A 15,707-nucleotide genomic window follows, 5' to 3' on the forward strand; every position below is an offset into this window, starting at 1 on the left:
GTGTTTCTGGCATGTGCAGAAGTAGTCTTGTAGGTATCTTGGGAAAATTTAAAGTAAAAATTTGGGTGCCTATACATGTCCTTTGAAGTGGGGTGAGAGGGGCGTTTTAATTAGAGCTGCTCCCAAGAGCCACTCTAATTAAAATGCTGTAGTATCTTGTGTACTCAGCATCTTGCTGCCAGTGGCAGCTGTGGGTGGTCGCTGACCCTTGGTTGGCACTCAACACCCCCACCCCCTATCACCAACAGCACTGACAGTATCTGCAGGGTTGTGCTCTCACCACTGCCGCCGTGCCCCCACCACCACCGTGTCCCCCCCCAGAAACAGGGGGTATGCACTGTTCATGTATCCTTGAGACTGTCAACACCTTTGTTCCTTTCTCATTTCAGGGTGGCTTTTCCCCTTAATTCCAGGCTCTTAACCCTGCCCATTTCCAGGAAGTTTTAAGAACTTTAAACTTTCTCTCCACATTTTACTGTAGCCCTGTGAAGCAGGTGACTGGATTATTCTCCTTAGAATGCCAAGTGTGCACTCCTGTATATGTTTTGGACCTTGAAATTTCAATTTGGGATTATTAGATGCTTAAAACAGCATTTGTAAAGAAATAGAGAAAACAAAGTGAAAATTAGTTCAAGCACATTTTTATTTTGTAATTAAAAAAACCAAAATTATTTCCATCATACCTAGGAATTCCAATTCTGATGCAGATTCACATGAGTTGTTGACCAGTGATTCCAAGCACAATATACTCTCTACTAACAAATCAGACGAAAGATTTATGGTGGGAAGGTAAGGAAGCTACAAAGAAGGTGATGAGAGAGAGAGACCATAGTAAACAGTTGCCCTTTACATACAATCAAGAGTTTGACATATAAATATATGTATGTGTGTGTGTGTATGTGTATATATATATATATAAAATAAATGTTTGCGAGGCAAATGAAAGACTATAGTGTTGAATGTAAGTAGCCTATGGGCAGGGTGATTTTCCTGCAATGGTGTCTGCAACCATTTCCACGTATAATCCTGAAATTCTCACTTTCATACTAGAAGTCCTGAAGTTATTTAATTACCTTCGTTTTCACCCTGTGAAGAAGCAAGACAAGAAAATGATTAATCTGTTCAACAGAATTTATGTAATTGGAAGGCCAGATTCCCAGGGGTGATCACCACATAAAAAATACATAAATATTCCAGTTGAGGGGTTGGGCCTGTGATGCAGGCAGTTAAGGAACTACCTTTTTGCCTTAAGAATCATATATTTTTCCATTCTAGCTCAAGTACCTGGTGAAAATTAGTTTCAGAGAAGCCCAAGGCTAGGGTGTGGGGGTAGTGTATCACACCATTGAGATGGATATGGGGGATAAAAACTGGAACTGGAAGGTAAGATTTGAGATGCACTGATATATTTTTCAGGAGACTTCACAACCTAGAGGTACATGTAGTTCAAAACCATTTTATTCTGCTGCTTGCATGAGAACTAAAAGGCATACTTATTTTATTATCCTGTCTAAATTTCTGCACCAGGCAGTTGAAGTTTCCTGCCGGCTTCTGCTGAAATTGCCCTTAAGAATTTAAAAATGTGTCCTGGTGTTTTAAAGCTAGTTTATTTTATTCTGTATTTGTTTTTAGTATAGAAAAGTCTAATATGTATTCCCTCTTCTAAATTATGGCTCAGACAGATAGAGGAAAGTTATTTCATTAGACCAGCAGTGTAACATGGGGTGAATCATTGATTCAAAACACTGTCCCTGATTCGATTCAGCCGAATCCAAATCTAAAGATTCGATGCTGATTCAGAGAATCAGCAATTCGGACATAGACACAGCTTTACAAGGTCTTTCTACATACCTCAAGGTACCAGCATGGCTTGTGAATGCTGTGATGCTGGGATGGAGCATCTCACAGGAGTATGGAGGGGGGGCCCCCATGTGCTTGGTGGTGAACCTGCAAGTGGACCAGAACTACTTCTGGTCCACTTCTGGGTCTACTGGGAAGTGCATGGGGATCCCCCCATGCTCCCCCGGCTCAGCCATTGGCTATGGGAGAACCCCGGGTGCCCCCTCCAGACCTGGGAGGCACCAGTCACCAACCCAGGGTGGTGCGGGGGGGGGCCCATTGTGCTGTCCAGCAGACCCTGAAGTGAACTGTAAGTGCTTCTGATCCAATTCCAGGTCTGCTGCCAAGCGAGTTGGGGAGCCCCACATGCTTCTGTGGGACTCTCCATCTGCCCCAGCATCACAGCATTCATGAGCCACCTGGTACCTAGAGGTATGTAGAAAAAACATTTAAAGCTGTCTCTATGTAAGAATCTCTGAGGCTTTCTGATTCAATTTGGAGAGATTACAGTGTCCTCTGATTTTATTCAGATTCAGAGATTCAGCCACTGAATCAGGCCGAATCTCTGCCGAATCGAATCAGGGACCAAAGCTTTGCACAGCCCTAGTAATTGTAGTTATGTAGAGTAGCAGTTTTTGCTGCCCCCATTTTTTGCTGCCAAATTCAGCGTTTTGTTTTGCCCTCTAAATATGGTCTTCAGCAGCAAAAAAATGGGGTGAATGCTTCACCCATTTGCTGGTAGCAGCAAAATCCACTGCCATTCTAGAGAACTTCCCAGTCTAGACATAATTCACAGAATGTCTTATACCACCCAGCTTGCTGATTTCTGCTGCTCCTATATCTGCAAGTAAAAACTTAAGCAGAGAGAAGGGTAAGAGATGGGTGCTTGAGGATGCTACACCTCTTCAGTAGACAGTGAAAACTATGTGAGAACATGAACTGTTATATACATAAAAGTGTGCTCAATTAAAAAAAATAGCAATTGATAAGTAATAGCGCATGTGTGTGCATATACACACACACATATATAGTATAAATATATATAAACAAATCTGAATCCTAGGGCGTGTCTACATGAGGTGCTACATCACCGTAGCGATGAGCTACAGTGATGTAGTTCATTGCTATGGCGACAGCATTGGTGAGCACTAACTGTGATACTGCCGCTACATCGCTGTAGCAATGAGCTACGCTGCCATAGCTCATGGCTACAGTGACATAGGGCTGGAGACAACCTGTGTTAAAGCAAGTACTAAAATGACTACATAGTACCAACTGCACAGTCATGGGTACATGTAGACATGCTCCTAATGAAGCAAATGGCAAAAAATCCACTAAAATCAACACATAAGAAAGTAGATCACACTGCTGAGCAGAGAGGATCAACAATCGCTTGTGTATAGAAAAAAAATGGAAAACAGATCATCAGAACATAAAAAACAGCAGATACTCAGAAACCATGGAAGGATTCTAGAGTTGGCTGGATAACATCAGCACTTTACCTTTCCATTTGCCTCCTTAGCTTCTGCTGGGGCCTCTTCTTCTGCAGCAGCTGGTTGTTCAGGCTGCTGTGGCTGAGCCAAATCCTCCTGCAGGTTGTATAAAATACATAGATCCTTATTGGAGAATCATCCTCTTAATTTTAAACAGCCTATTCAAATAGCCTATGAAATGAAATCCAGGATTCCACATGGAAAGAAAATATCAGGTTTGATGTGTAACTTATACTGCTCTGATTATTTTCTGTATATCCTACCGTTAAGTGTAAGAACTCTGTCTATTAGACAGTGGACTTGGGAAAGGATTTGAGATGGAAGTTTTCAAAGAGTGAGTAATGAACTCCCTTTCTCTTACACATAAACTTTATTTTTTCTATTCTCATATTATTTAATTTAAAGTGAAAAAAACACCTGCACCAAAATGGAAGTTTATATGTAAGCAATTGAGGATGACAAAATTGATTTTATTTTTCCCTGAAAGAGATTCATATAGACTTCCCATATTTTTCTGTCTTATACTAATCTCTCCTTTCAAGAGAAAGATCATGTTAAGAACTTTCAAATTATACAAGTGGCTTCATATGAAGAAATTCATATCATAAGCAACTCTTTATTTAGTGAAGGTATAAACATTATCATTTCTTACCCTACTGTCAGAATCCATTTTAAATGTGCCATAGCATGTATAAAAAGTTAGAAATTATGAGGTAAGGGGGAAAACATTACTCATGGCTGGATGAACATGTGTAGTTATATGATCCTTATCTTTCTGTTGGAAGCAAATTGCTACATCTGTCACTGTATACACTAGTAACCTGTGATTCATTTGCCCTTGATGAACATGTTGTATAGGGTCCCAACCTAGCCTTCCTCAGGGCCCTTGCATCAATTTTGCATGAGATGTCCAAGAAACTAAAGTTAAATCTCTTATGTGAGGGGGAATGATCCACCCACCTTTTTGACTATGTGTGCATATTTGTAGGGGCAAACATTTGTATGTGGAGAGAACTGGCTATTAAAATAACCAAGACTTCATAGTTCAGGAGTGTACTTGGTAGCTGTGTTGGTCTGAGACAAAAACACATACCAAAAAACTAGAACTCTTGGTTCCAAAATGATATTTTGGAACCAAGAGTTCTAGTTTTTTGTAAGACTTCATAGAATATTAGGGAAGTTCCTCTTAAACCTTACAAATTCCTGATGTTCCTTTTCTAATGCATCACATTGCAAGGTGCATGAAGGGTAACTACTAGTCTATCTACAAATGCTTTCCATGTTGTTTTATGCTGATAAAGTATGGAATGGCCTGGGCTGCACAAAGCAACCTTTTGGAGCTGGTACTGTATGAAAATCTTATTCAATATGTTCTGTTTCAGTGCTTTCTATGCAAACACTTACTTTGTTTCCTATCTGAGTAACATTGTTCTCACCAGAAGGGCAGAAGAAAATTATTGCTGAGATTGTCTTTCATATCAAATTAGGGAAGAAAAGATGATATGAGAATAATTGGAGAAAACAGTACGTCTGTGTCTTCTGCTCATAATCTGCCTGGCATTATTGGCTGGAAGTATTACTGCTATTATCAGACTGATCCATGCTTGCTGAACAAGCTTGATGATCTAATGATACTGCATTGTGCAAAAATGGAGTTTTATTACTTCTCTTAGATTCTCTAAACTAAAATGGAGGAAGGAATGTTAGAAAGGTGGCATTGCTCTGACCAAATTACTCAACTTGGGTGTTGGTGATAGCAAGCTGTGTGGTGGTGGTAGCAAACAACAAATGCCCTGGGAATCTCATCCAGGATACAAGCTTATTGCTATTGTTGTTAAAGTGAAAAAAAGCTCAAAAGAGTCCTGATGATAAACCCAGTGCTAAATTGAAGGCATCTGAGAAATCTAAAAATACAGTGGGTTTTAAATTCATGATCAAGGAATCTGCATTGTTATGGATCCTCCTCAATCTAAGCAGGACTGCCATTCACAGAAAGCGCCATGAGTTAGTGACCCCCCCCAACTCAAAAGATGTTTGCTGTTTAGTTGCCAGGGGTGGGGGATGGGATCAAACTGCACTTTGGAGCCAATCCAGTGGAAAGAGGCTGCCGGTCTGCAGTCTGTTGATGCTTCTTACACTGAGTTAGCAGAATCAAGGATGATGTATGGGGTGGGAAGCATTGGCTCAGGGACCTACTAAGAGTTAATCCCATCTCAGACAGACAGACTTACAGACAGGGAAGGCTGCTTATGAGACTGTAAACAAGTAGTAAGGTTGAGATTTCTGCAGTCAGAAAACTTTCTTGTCCTTACACAAGACACAGGAGAGAGCTGTTGGGTTTTATCAACTTTATAAATAAGACATGGAATATGAGATTCTTACTTTGGGTTATTCTTTGGAATCAGTGACTGAGTGTGATGGCTTGGTTTACAAATCCCTTGTATGGTGTGCTGTTTACCTTTGTTTATATGCTTCTATCTGTGACTGTACTAAAAATTAATGAATGCGACTCATCAGTCCAGTTTTAGAAAGGGCAGGAAACACGTTTCTTGACCAATTTTCTAAACTGGTGTGTCAGGAACTATCACAATTCCAGGACGAAGAAAGTGTCAGTAGAGTTAAAGTTAGGGTTACTGATTGATAGAAAAATAAAATTCCAGTTATTTCTAGGGTAAATGGACTAATCTACACATCCAAATCCAACCTGAAGAGTGGCTGTCAATCCTGGCCATACCAATGTCTTATTGCGATACTTGCCAAGAAAGTTTGGATAAAATCTTGTTTTTACTGAAGTTCACAGTTCTGTCATGTCTTCCAGTGGGGCCAGGTTTTAAACAGGGATAATGTAGTCTTACTGGCTAGGGTGTTCCAAAGATCAATTATTCAGTGTTTGTTTAGCACTTCGTATCAAAATAATAAGCAAAACTTAAGGAAAAAAGTTTTAAATTGCCTGTGAGATAGTACTTAAACAGTAACCTGTGCCCGATTATCCCGATGCATTCTGAGTTAAATTTCTGTCCATTTTGAGATAGGAAGTGGGGGAAATGGTTGTACACAGACTTGTACAAGTCATATAGCAAATCTCTGGCACACCTATAAACAACAGGGCTGTGCGAAACAGCACCGTTTCATTGACTTCCATTTCACCGTTTTGATGGGATAGTGATTCATTTTGAGTTTTGTTTTGTTTCAAAGCACTGTTCCATTTCGTTTTGTTGAAACCGTTTCACTGTTTTGCCATTTCACCCATAGGCTATAATGGGGAAGCATAAAACTGTCCATAACTTTGTCATTTTGGGGCAGATTTTGATGAAGACAGCAGGGATGGTAGCCCCTGCTGAGGCCACAAAGCCTGCCAAATTTCAAGGAGATAGGTGCACAGGTTTCTGGGGAACTGCTCCTCAAGCTGCTGACAAGCAAAACTCGTGATGTGTGATTTTGTGTGTGTGTTAAGGTGCGCTGTCACTGGCACTGGGGCCTCTACATGACATGGTAGCGTGCCCCAATGAGGTCTCCTCCTCCCCTACAACCTCAGGCCGGTCCACCACTTTAAATAACAACAGGTAATAAGTAAGCAGCACAGTAGCATTAGCAGCATCTCAGGCAGCCAGACTCTCACAGAGCCTTTCTTGCCTTTCCTGAAGGAGCTTCTCCACCAGCTGCCAGAGAACTCTCCCTGCCAGCCCCAGCCCTGGGGCTTAGATGTGTCCAGGGCTCTGTGTCCTTCTGGTCAGCTGACTGGGGACAGGTGCTAGGGATGTTGGTCTAAGGACATGGCACTGGCAGAGAAGGTCCTTTGGGTCAATCTAATCTGGTATCTTTTAGCAGACCAACTGAATAGTTAGACAAATATATCTTAGCAAGCTTTCAGGTTGAAAAACCCTTTGTCACACTGAGGAAGCATCTGCAGTTCCATCTCCTGGATGGAAGGAATAGTGAAGAAGCCAGAGGCTGGCATGCAATGCAGGCAAGAAAGCCAGTCAGTGAAAATGGAAATGGAGGCATCGCATCAGGGGGCGAGGGACAGGCTTGGATGGAGGGAAGATGGATATAGGAGGTAAAAATGTACAGGTACCTGTGGAGTCAGATATCTGGCAGGTTGTAGCGTGTCCGAATTCCAATGTCTATATTGAGTCCGTGAGTTTCTGTACCTAGCAGGTTGATGAAGTGCAGCCTACAGTCTCGTCTGTGAAAAGTGGTTTGTAAATTCAAACAAGCACTAAACTTCGCTAACCTCATCACCAGAAGCAAACTTCGTACAGCCCAAAACACTCCAAACGGATCCAGGCCATGCCATGCCATGACAAGACCTGCAAAACCTGCCCACAATATCTCTAGTATAGAGATAGCTTCACAATTCAATACATATCTCCATCAGGACACCTGGTGGCCTGGTGGAAAATATGTGGAGACACCAAGCAACAGCTGTGCACCAGAATGAGCGCACACCAAAAATCTATCAAAGACAAGAACAGAACACCACCTGTCTCCAATCTCTCAGGCCTGATCATCAACAGGAATTTACAAACCACTTTTCACAAATGAGCCTATGAACTGCACTTCATCAACCTCCTAAGTACAGAAACTCATGGATTCAATATTGTGAAGGAGTGAGACAAACTCACAGCATGGAGGGCCGACACGGCTGCAGCTGGAGATTGGAAGGGAAGGAAAATACCCACCACACTTCTGGAGCAGCATCTTGCTCAGGATTGGAGGAGGGAGGCTGCCCAGAGGTATTTCTAGCCCCCAGAGAGGGGCAGAGGAGGCCGCAGGGAGAGAGGAGCAGCTGAACATCTTCGCAGACAAAGGCTGCAGAACTTGCCAGAGGAATGCTGTGGGAGTGGCCCTGAACACCAGACAGGCAGGCCTGCACACACCCGGCTGGTGATAATCTGTGGAGCAGAGCCACAGCTGAGGATCCAGAGAGAGGGAATCCACAAGGCCTGTGATAATCTCTGGAGTGGGGTTTCAATAGAGGATCTGGAGGAGGAGCCTGAGGGAAACTACAGTTACAGGCAGAGCTTTCCTGCATGTGGGGGAGACCCCAGGGAGACTGTGAATGTTCATAGGGGTGCAGGGTAGGCCGGCACATAACAAAGACTGGACTAAGGGATTTTCTTGATCATTGTGGTTGGGATTTGGAGAACCTGATCCCGGGTAAAAGGGGACATGGACTGAGCCCAACAAGGAGGCTGAGTGCAGCTGGGGTTTTCCCTGTTTTTCTTTTCTTTTGAAGGGTGTACCTAATCAAGACCAAAGGTCACTCTGGGGTAGAGGGCCAAACAATACCACAACAAGCAGCACTGCAACCTGGCTGCAGAAGGATTTTGTGAGTACCATCTAGAGAGGCTAGGCTGAGGTAAAGGGGAGGTTTGGAGCCCCACAGAAGAAACAGGGATTGAGACCAGGCAGGATCACCATAGGCAGTGCCTCCTGGGAATATATTTCATCAAAGTCATGGCAGGTAAGAAAAACATAAAACAAACTTCCTGGCAGACTGGGTGATCCAAAGCCAAGGTCTACCCTGTTGCCTCCCATAAGCAGATGACCTCAAGGCAGTGGCAGGAAGCCCTACAACACTTACAGCCATCACAAATATAGACATTGGAATTCTGACACACTACAACTTGCCAGACATCAGACTCCTGAGGTACCTGTGCACTTTTACCTGCACTGCTACATCCCCGATCCCCCCCACGACTGCAGCCTGTCCCTCACTCCCTGATGCCTCCATTTCCATTTTCACTGACTGGCTTTCTTGCCTGCGTTGCATGACAGCCTCTGGCTTCTTTACTATTCCTAACATCCAGGAACAGCACACACACTAACTTCAAGTGCTTCCTCAGCCTGACAAAGGGTTTTTCAACCCAAAAGCTGGCATCCCAGGCAGCTAAGCTGAGCTGGACTGGAGCCTCACAACTGCACTACAACCAGCAAGCCTCAGGCCTGTCAAAGATGCGTGTGTGCATGGTGGCTGGAGGTTATGGCACCTCCTACCTGTCTTTCACCAGGGGGATCCTCAGTCCTGGCATATCCTGGTATGGCTGTGCCACCGGCAGTCCCACCAGGCCTCCCGACCCTGGCAGAGTGCAGTTTTAGTGGTCATGTCCAGGACCTGGGGTCTCGTCCTTCCCCATAGCCCCATCCCATACCTCCAAGTTCATCCTAGCATGGGAGCTCAGCAGGGATATGTTCTTCCCTTGCTGGCTGGTGATGTAGTGAGTGCCCTCTGCAGCTCTAAGAGTGGGCATTAAATGTTTTTAGAAAAAATGAAAAAGGAAATAGGTGTGGATGGAGTGAGGAGGGTGGCATTCACTCTGTCTGCACCTGGAAATTGAGGAACCCCAGCAGTGGGAGGTTCACCTTCAGGAACACCATCTGCTCCACCAAACCAGGATTTAAGGGGGTGCAGTGGGTCGTTATTACATCACCAGGAATGCTGAATACCCTCTCACTTGGAACACTGGTGGGTGGACAGGACAGGTGTTCCTGGGAAACTGTGTGGCCAGATCCGGCCACATCTAGCTGTGGCTTGCCCAGTAGGCCAAGGGGCACACAGCAGCAGCTCTACATACTCAGTGAAATAGGCTACCACCAGGCCTGAGTGCTACCTGCCTCATGTTGGGGTCTGGTGCCTCTGGATCCCACCGTGGAAGCCATGCCCTGTTGTTTGCCAGGCTTTTGTTGTTTGCTACCACCACCACCCAGCTTGCTACCACCAACCCCCACGTTGAATTGGTGGACAAATGCCACCTTTCTACCACTCCTTTCCCCATTTAGTTTAGAAAATCTAAGTCAAGTAATTGAAGAACTCCGTTTTTTGCATAATGCAGTACCATTAGATACTTGGCCCACATTGGCAGCGCCTGTGGTGGAGAAGGAGACTGGTTGGTGGATGGCGTGCTGGCATGGGACAGTGGATGCCCCTCTTCCATGTCCCCCCCACCTCTCCATTCTGTCTCCCTGACTCTTCACCAGCACCTCCATCCACTGATTCAGGCTTTGGCTGCTGCATACGCTCCCCTTCACCCTCGGGTCACACATAGCGGCCAGTACATGGACTGTACTGGACTGCAAGGGACAAAGCCATTTCCTGATGTCCTTCTTCAGCCACCTCACCAGTGCCTGCACATCTGGTGACAGCGGCTTGCCCCAGCCAGGAACATTGATCCCCTGGAAGCTCTCCATTTGGCTCTGAAGTTTCCTCACTATAGGGATCACCTGGCTAAGGAGGGCATTGCCAGTCCTAAGAGTCTCAGTGACATCAAGGAAGGGCTTGAAGACCACCAAGATCTGGGAGATGGCGTTCCACTCAGCTCTGTTAAGGGGGCTGCTGATCCCAATCTCCCCAAGCAAAGCCATCTCATGGATGGCCTTCTGTTGCTCCACCAGCCTCTTGAGCATCAGATATGTGGAGTCCCACCAAGTCTCCACATCCTGCATGATTTTGTGCTGTGGGACATTTAGCTCTGCTTGTTTGTCCTGCAGTATCTTGCCCCCCTTGATGGTCTGGTGGAAGTAGCCTGCCACCTTCCTGCATGTGGAAATGAGTTTGCTGGTGGTGCTGGCATCATCACCACAAGCCCTGTCCCCATCCAATTGTCCCCTGACAATGAGGTACAACTTGTGTGCCACATAGCGGACGCCAACAAAGTTGGCATCACAGACTACCCTAACCATATTGGCCTTACTGTTGGTGACCATGAACCCGCAGGTGAGCTCACCCTGCCCAGTGAGCCACCCCTAAAGCAAGTGGTTCATGGCCCCCATGATCTCTGTTGCCGTGTGGGACTCATCCATTACCTCGGCTTGAAGGAGAGCCCACCAATGGCTTGATTGGTTACACTGCTCTAGATGTCCGAGGTGAAGTGTAAGGCCACCTGAGAACCTGCCTTGCACAGCTCCTCCCTCAAGTACTCCTTACATGCCTCATACAGGGAGGGCACCACCGTCCTGCTGAAGGTGGTCCATGTGGGCACTTGGTATGATGGGACCACAGGTGCCATGAGCCACCTGAACCCTGTTGCTCAACAAAGGAGAAGGACTGGCCATTCACAGCAAGCATCTCCCCAATGGTCTGGGTGATTTCTCTCGCCTTTGCAATGCTCCCCTCTTTCTGTCTGCCTTTCCCCCACTGTTCCAGGATGGCCTGCCTCTGCTTTTGGGGGATGGAGACTTTGGAGCAAGGCGGGGACTTGCAAGGGGGTGTTGCCTATGGAGATGCATCAGCATCCCTGTGGTGCTTGCTCATGTGTTTTGTTCCCTTGTCCCAGCTGGGTTTGGCTTGGCAGTGCAGGCAGCTAGCATATGTGGGATCATCTGCCAGCTCAAAATAATCCCAGACCACACTACCTACTCACTTCTGGGGTGTGGGTGCATGTGTGGATTCTGTAGTTTCCCCTTCCTCAGCAGGCAGAGGCACAGCAACAAGAGGAGCAGACTCAGCTGAGTCACTTGCCTCCACACCCTCTACCTCAGCCTCCTCTGAAGTCCTTCTGGGGAAGGAGACCTGGCTCTAGGGGAAACTTAAGGGTTGTGGACAACAAACTGAGATGATTTCCCCTCCTTCCCCTGAATTTCCCTTGCTAGGGCACTCAGCTCCAGCTCCAGCTCCAGCTCCTTCTCTGGCACTGGAAGGCTCAGCATGGGAAGTGAAATGGGGGGAGAGGAGACTGTCATGCTGGTGCTGCTGCTTGTTGTCATTGTGGTGGTGGGAGGGGGTTATGGCTGGTGCTCTTGGAGGGGATGCAGACTTAGGCACAGGCAGTGGAACTGCTCCCCTCTCCTTGCTGCCTGTACAACTAGTGGAAACCTCATGCCTGCTTGTTGTAGCAAAGAGGCTGTGTTTCAGTTTGGGGGGGTGGAATTTACAGCTTTCCCTCTACCCCCCGTTCTGTCCCTCCCTGAAGTATTGCTAGCTGCCTTTCCAGCACACTTCATGGTATGTTTCACAGTGTCTTGTCTTTGCCTTGGTGTGCTGGAAAATCTGTCTCTTCTGTAATGTTATCTTTCTGATGTATGTAATATATGTAGATAAGATAATTGTATGTATATGTATTTATGTAATGTATGTGTGTTTGTATGTGTGTATTTATGTAATAAATAAAATAAAAATATATAAATGTATGTATGTCTTCTTATATAAATTCTATATTATAATATGCAATATAATTATTCTGTGCTTCCCTGCACAATGAATAAAATGCACACTGAGAGAGAAAGCACAGATTTGAAAGGAATCACAGTAGACCAGGGGTAGGCCACATTTTTTGGCTGGAGTGCTGAAAAACACCACAATGCCTACCTCATAGTTTCATAGTTGGTAGGGTCAGAAGGTACCTAAGCAGATCATCTAGTCCAACCCTCTGCTATGGGCAGGAAAGGATGCTGGGGTCAAATGACCCCAGCTCAGTGGCTGTCTAGCCTCCTTTTAAAGACCCCCAGGGCAGGGGCAAGCACCACTTCCCTTGGAAGTTGGTTCCAGCTCCTAGCTGCCCTGACAGTGAAGTAGTGCCTCCTGATATCTAGCCTGAATCTACTCTCAGTCAACTTATGGCTGTTGCTCCAGCTCAGAAGGTGCCGGAGTGCTGGCATGGCAGAAAAACAAAATAAAGGCAAGGGGTACATGGCAGGATGCCCTGCTTGTGCCCCTTGCCCATCACTCAAAGCCCCTAACCCCCAGCCCTGCCACCCTGTTCCCCACACCCAAAGCCCCTGCCCCTCAGCCCTACTGCCCCTTGCCCCCCACTCAAAGCCCCTGCCCCTCAGCCTGGGCTCTATGGCTGCCAGCAGCTACCCAGCCTCTGGGTAGCTGCTGTAGCTTGGGATGCTCCCAGCAGGGCTTGCAGCACCCTAGCTGCCTGCTGGGAGCATCCCAGGCTCCTGGCTGGCAGCAGCTCCCCAGAGCCAGGAGGCTCCAAACAGCTGTGCTGTGCTCCAGGCTCCAGCATCAGCTCTGCACCCGTGCATGCACCTGTGCACGGGCACCTTGGGGCGGGCAGCAAGGCAGCGTAGCCTGCCCCGAGGTGCGCATGCAGTCACCACCAGCATGGAGCTGATGCCGGAGCTGTGAAGCAGGCGCAGCTGTTTGTAGCCTGCCCGCTGTTTGCTGCAGCTGCCCAGAGCCCAGGCTGGCTACAAACAGTTGCCCCGGGCTCTGGAACCCTGCTATCACCTCCGTGCCAAGAGCGGGGTAGAGGCCGGGGCTGTGCTGCCTCAGGCCCCTCCCTCACCGCCTGCTCCGATGCGCAGGTGCACACGCCCGTGTGGAGCCCAGAGCCTGGCATAGCTGTTTGAAGCCTTTCAGCTCTGGGGAGCTGCTGTCAGCCAGGAGCCCGGGCTGCTCCCACCAGGCAGCTGGGATGCTGCAAGGCTTGCTGGGAGCAGCCTGGACTCAGTTGCTAGCAGGAGCTACTGGGAGCCAGGTATAGCTGTGGCATGCCAAGCAAAATGGCTTTGCGTGCCATGCTTGGTACGTGTTCCAGGGGTTGCCTGGAAGTAGACTAAACTAAAAGAACATTTTGGGGCAGGAATAAATTGAAAGGAATCAATCAATGAATATAATAATAAAATAAAAGGGTATAAAAAGAAAGTAAAAGGTGTTGTTGAATCCCACTTGCTATGCTAGCAAGTAGGAAATGAATGCTAGCCTTTGTTGTCTGACACTGCTGAGCTTCTGGCAGTAACTGACCCCAAGGCAGAAAGAAGCTCAGTTCAAACAATGCTGCTTTTTATGCTGTTTTTCAATCCCTCCCCCAAATCACTGGGATTGGAAAGGACCTCAGGGATGGATCACAGTCACTTGCCAGCTACACAATCAATGTCAGAGCAGTCTTCCCCACCCTGTTCCCCCTCCCTTTCCTTACTTTCTGTTTCCCTGCAGGCAAGCCCAGCTTCAGCTATGAAAATCAAAACTGTTTCAAAACTTTTGAAATTTTTTAATTGCCCTCATTTTGTTCTGAGGCTGTTTTGAAGCCCTTCATTTCATTTTGATTTAGCTGTTTCGAGCTTGAAATGAGTCAAGACAGCATCAAAATGAAACATCCAGTGAAATTTTGCAGACCCTTAGTAAACAACAGGGATCTCCCCACTCTTAGTCCTCAGTTTAACTTCTAATATTGTTTTTCCTTCTTTTTGTGTATTTGTGTGCATTTGTATACATACGTTATTTTTATATCTTATTTTGTTATACAATATTCTCTCTCAAAATAAAAGGAGGCTTTCCAAATGCTTGAAATGTTATATCTGTACATTGCCTTGTCTATTTTTCTATTGGTCTTATATATATTAGGTTTTATGGCAGCCGAACTCCAACCAAGTCAAGCTACAAAGACTTGCTCCAGGATCTCCCTCACCCCTAGAGAAAGTTGAGCACTCTACAGCATTGGGGATGCTTTCCATAAACATTAATACAACTTTTGATATGTCATTCTGACGCATTTCCCCAAGGGAAGTTGTGGAGATTGTACGTTTTGCTCCCCTTCCCCTTTCCCTTTGTAGATTAGCCCAACAACATACAAGAAAAATGTTGAAATTAATCATTTCAGTGCTGTCAGTATCATTTAAATTTCATTCTGACTGGTAAAGTAATCTATTTTCTCATGCATCACCAGGAAGCATATTAACTAATTAAATCACTGTGCAAAAAGAGAGGTATTGCCTTTGTGTTTCCCTGTATCTCAGGATTAATAATGCAATGCCTGTTTACATTTTAGTGCAGGCTTTGTCTCTTCCATTTTAATCTTTGTTTTTTATACATGGCACTTATTTGGCTAGTAAGTTTAGTGTTTGTTTTGCACTTAATGTTTTATGGAACAGAGTTCATTGTGTTAGCCTCCACACCATATAGCAAAGAGGTCTGCTATGAGTAAAATAATGAAGGCACAAAAAATTTCTGCTTTCTCATGGTGACTTGAGTGGTAGGTGTGACATTGTAGAGTCAAATTCTTTTAATCTAGTCACATCAGATAAGAGGAGCTGCTTTTTAACTCCTTGGAGAAACACGGATTTTCAAGCAGTACCTGCTGAAGATTCTTAAATTCTCAGAAGGCCTGTTTAAGATTAGATTTGCACACGTCTTTTTGGATGTTAATGAGTTAATGTCTGTTGGAGAACAAAGTGGCAAAAATCTCTATCCTATGTCTCCTAAGTAGTTAGAATTTCCTGTTAGTTGTATGGTCCTTTTCATTATTGACCCAATAAGATGAGCTTTCTGAAATCCCTCTGAAGTCAATAGGATTTGAGGGTGCACAGTATCTACAAGCACAGGAGTGGCCAACCTACAGAACTTGTGTCACAAATGGCATGGTCAGCTTCTGTGTGGCATGTCAGCCTCAGGTACTCCGTAAAGACAGAAACTAGACTGGAGGCAAG

At 45.7% G+C, this 15,707-nt stretch overlaps 1 protein-coding gene across 1 annotated transcript in view; it reads right to left on the reverse strand.

The window, feature by feature from the left end:
• Window positions 1–625: 625 nt before the first annotated feature.
• The window catches only part of SNCG (synuclein gamma), a 36,263-nt gene continuing 21,181 nt past the window's right edge, over window positions 626–15,707 (reverse strand). The window contains exons 4-5 of the mRNA XM_019556353.1: window positions 3,342–3,428; window positions 626–1,086 (exon numbers count right to left, since the gene is read on the reverse strand). Coding sequence (XP_019411898.1) covers window positions 1,066–1,086; window positions 3,342–3,428 — 108 coding nt within the window. The 3' untranslated portion in view covers window positions 626–1,065. The remainder of the gene's footprint in view (window positions 1,087–3,341; window positions 3,429–15,707) is intronic.

This window comes from Crocodylus porosus, unplaced genomic scaffold (genome assembly GCF_001723895.1).
Source record: "Crocodylus porosus isolate Cpor-Errol unplaced genomic scaffold, CroPor_comp1, whole genome shotgun sequence".
Lineage (NCBI taxonomy): Eukaryota > Metazoa > Chordata > Crocodylia > Crocodylidae > Crocodylus > Crocodylus porosus.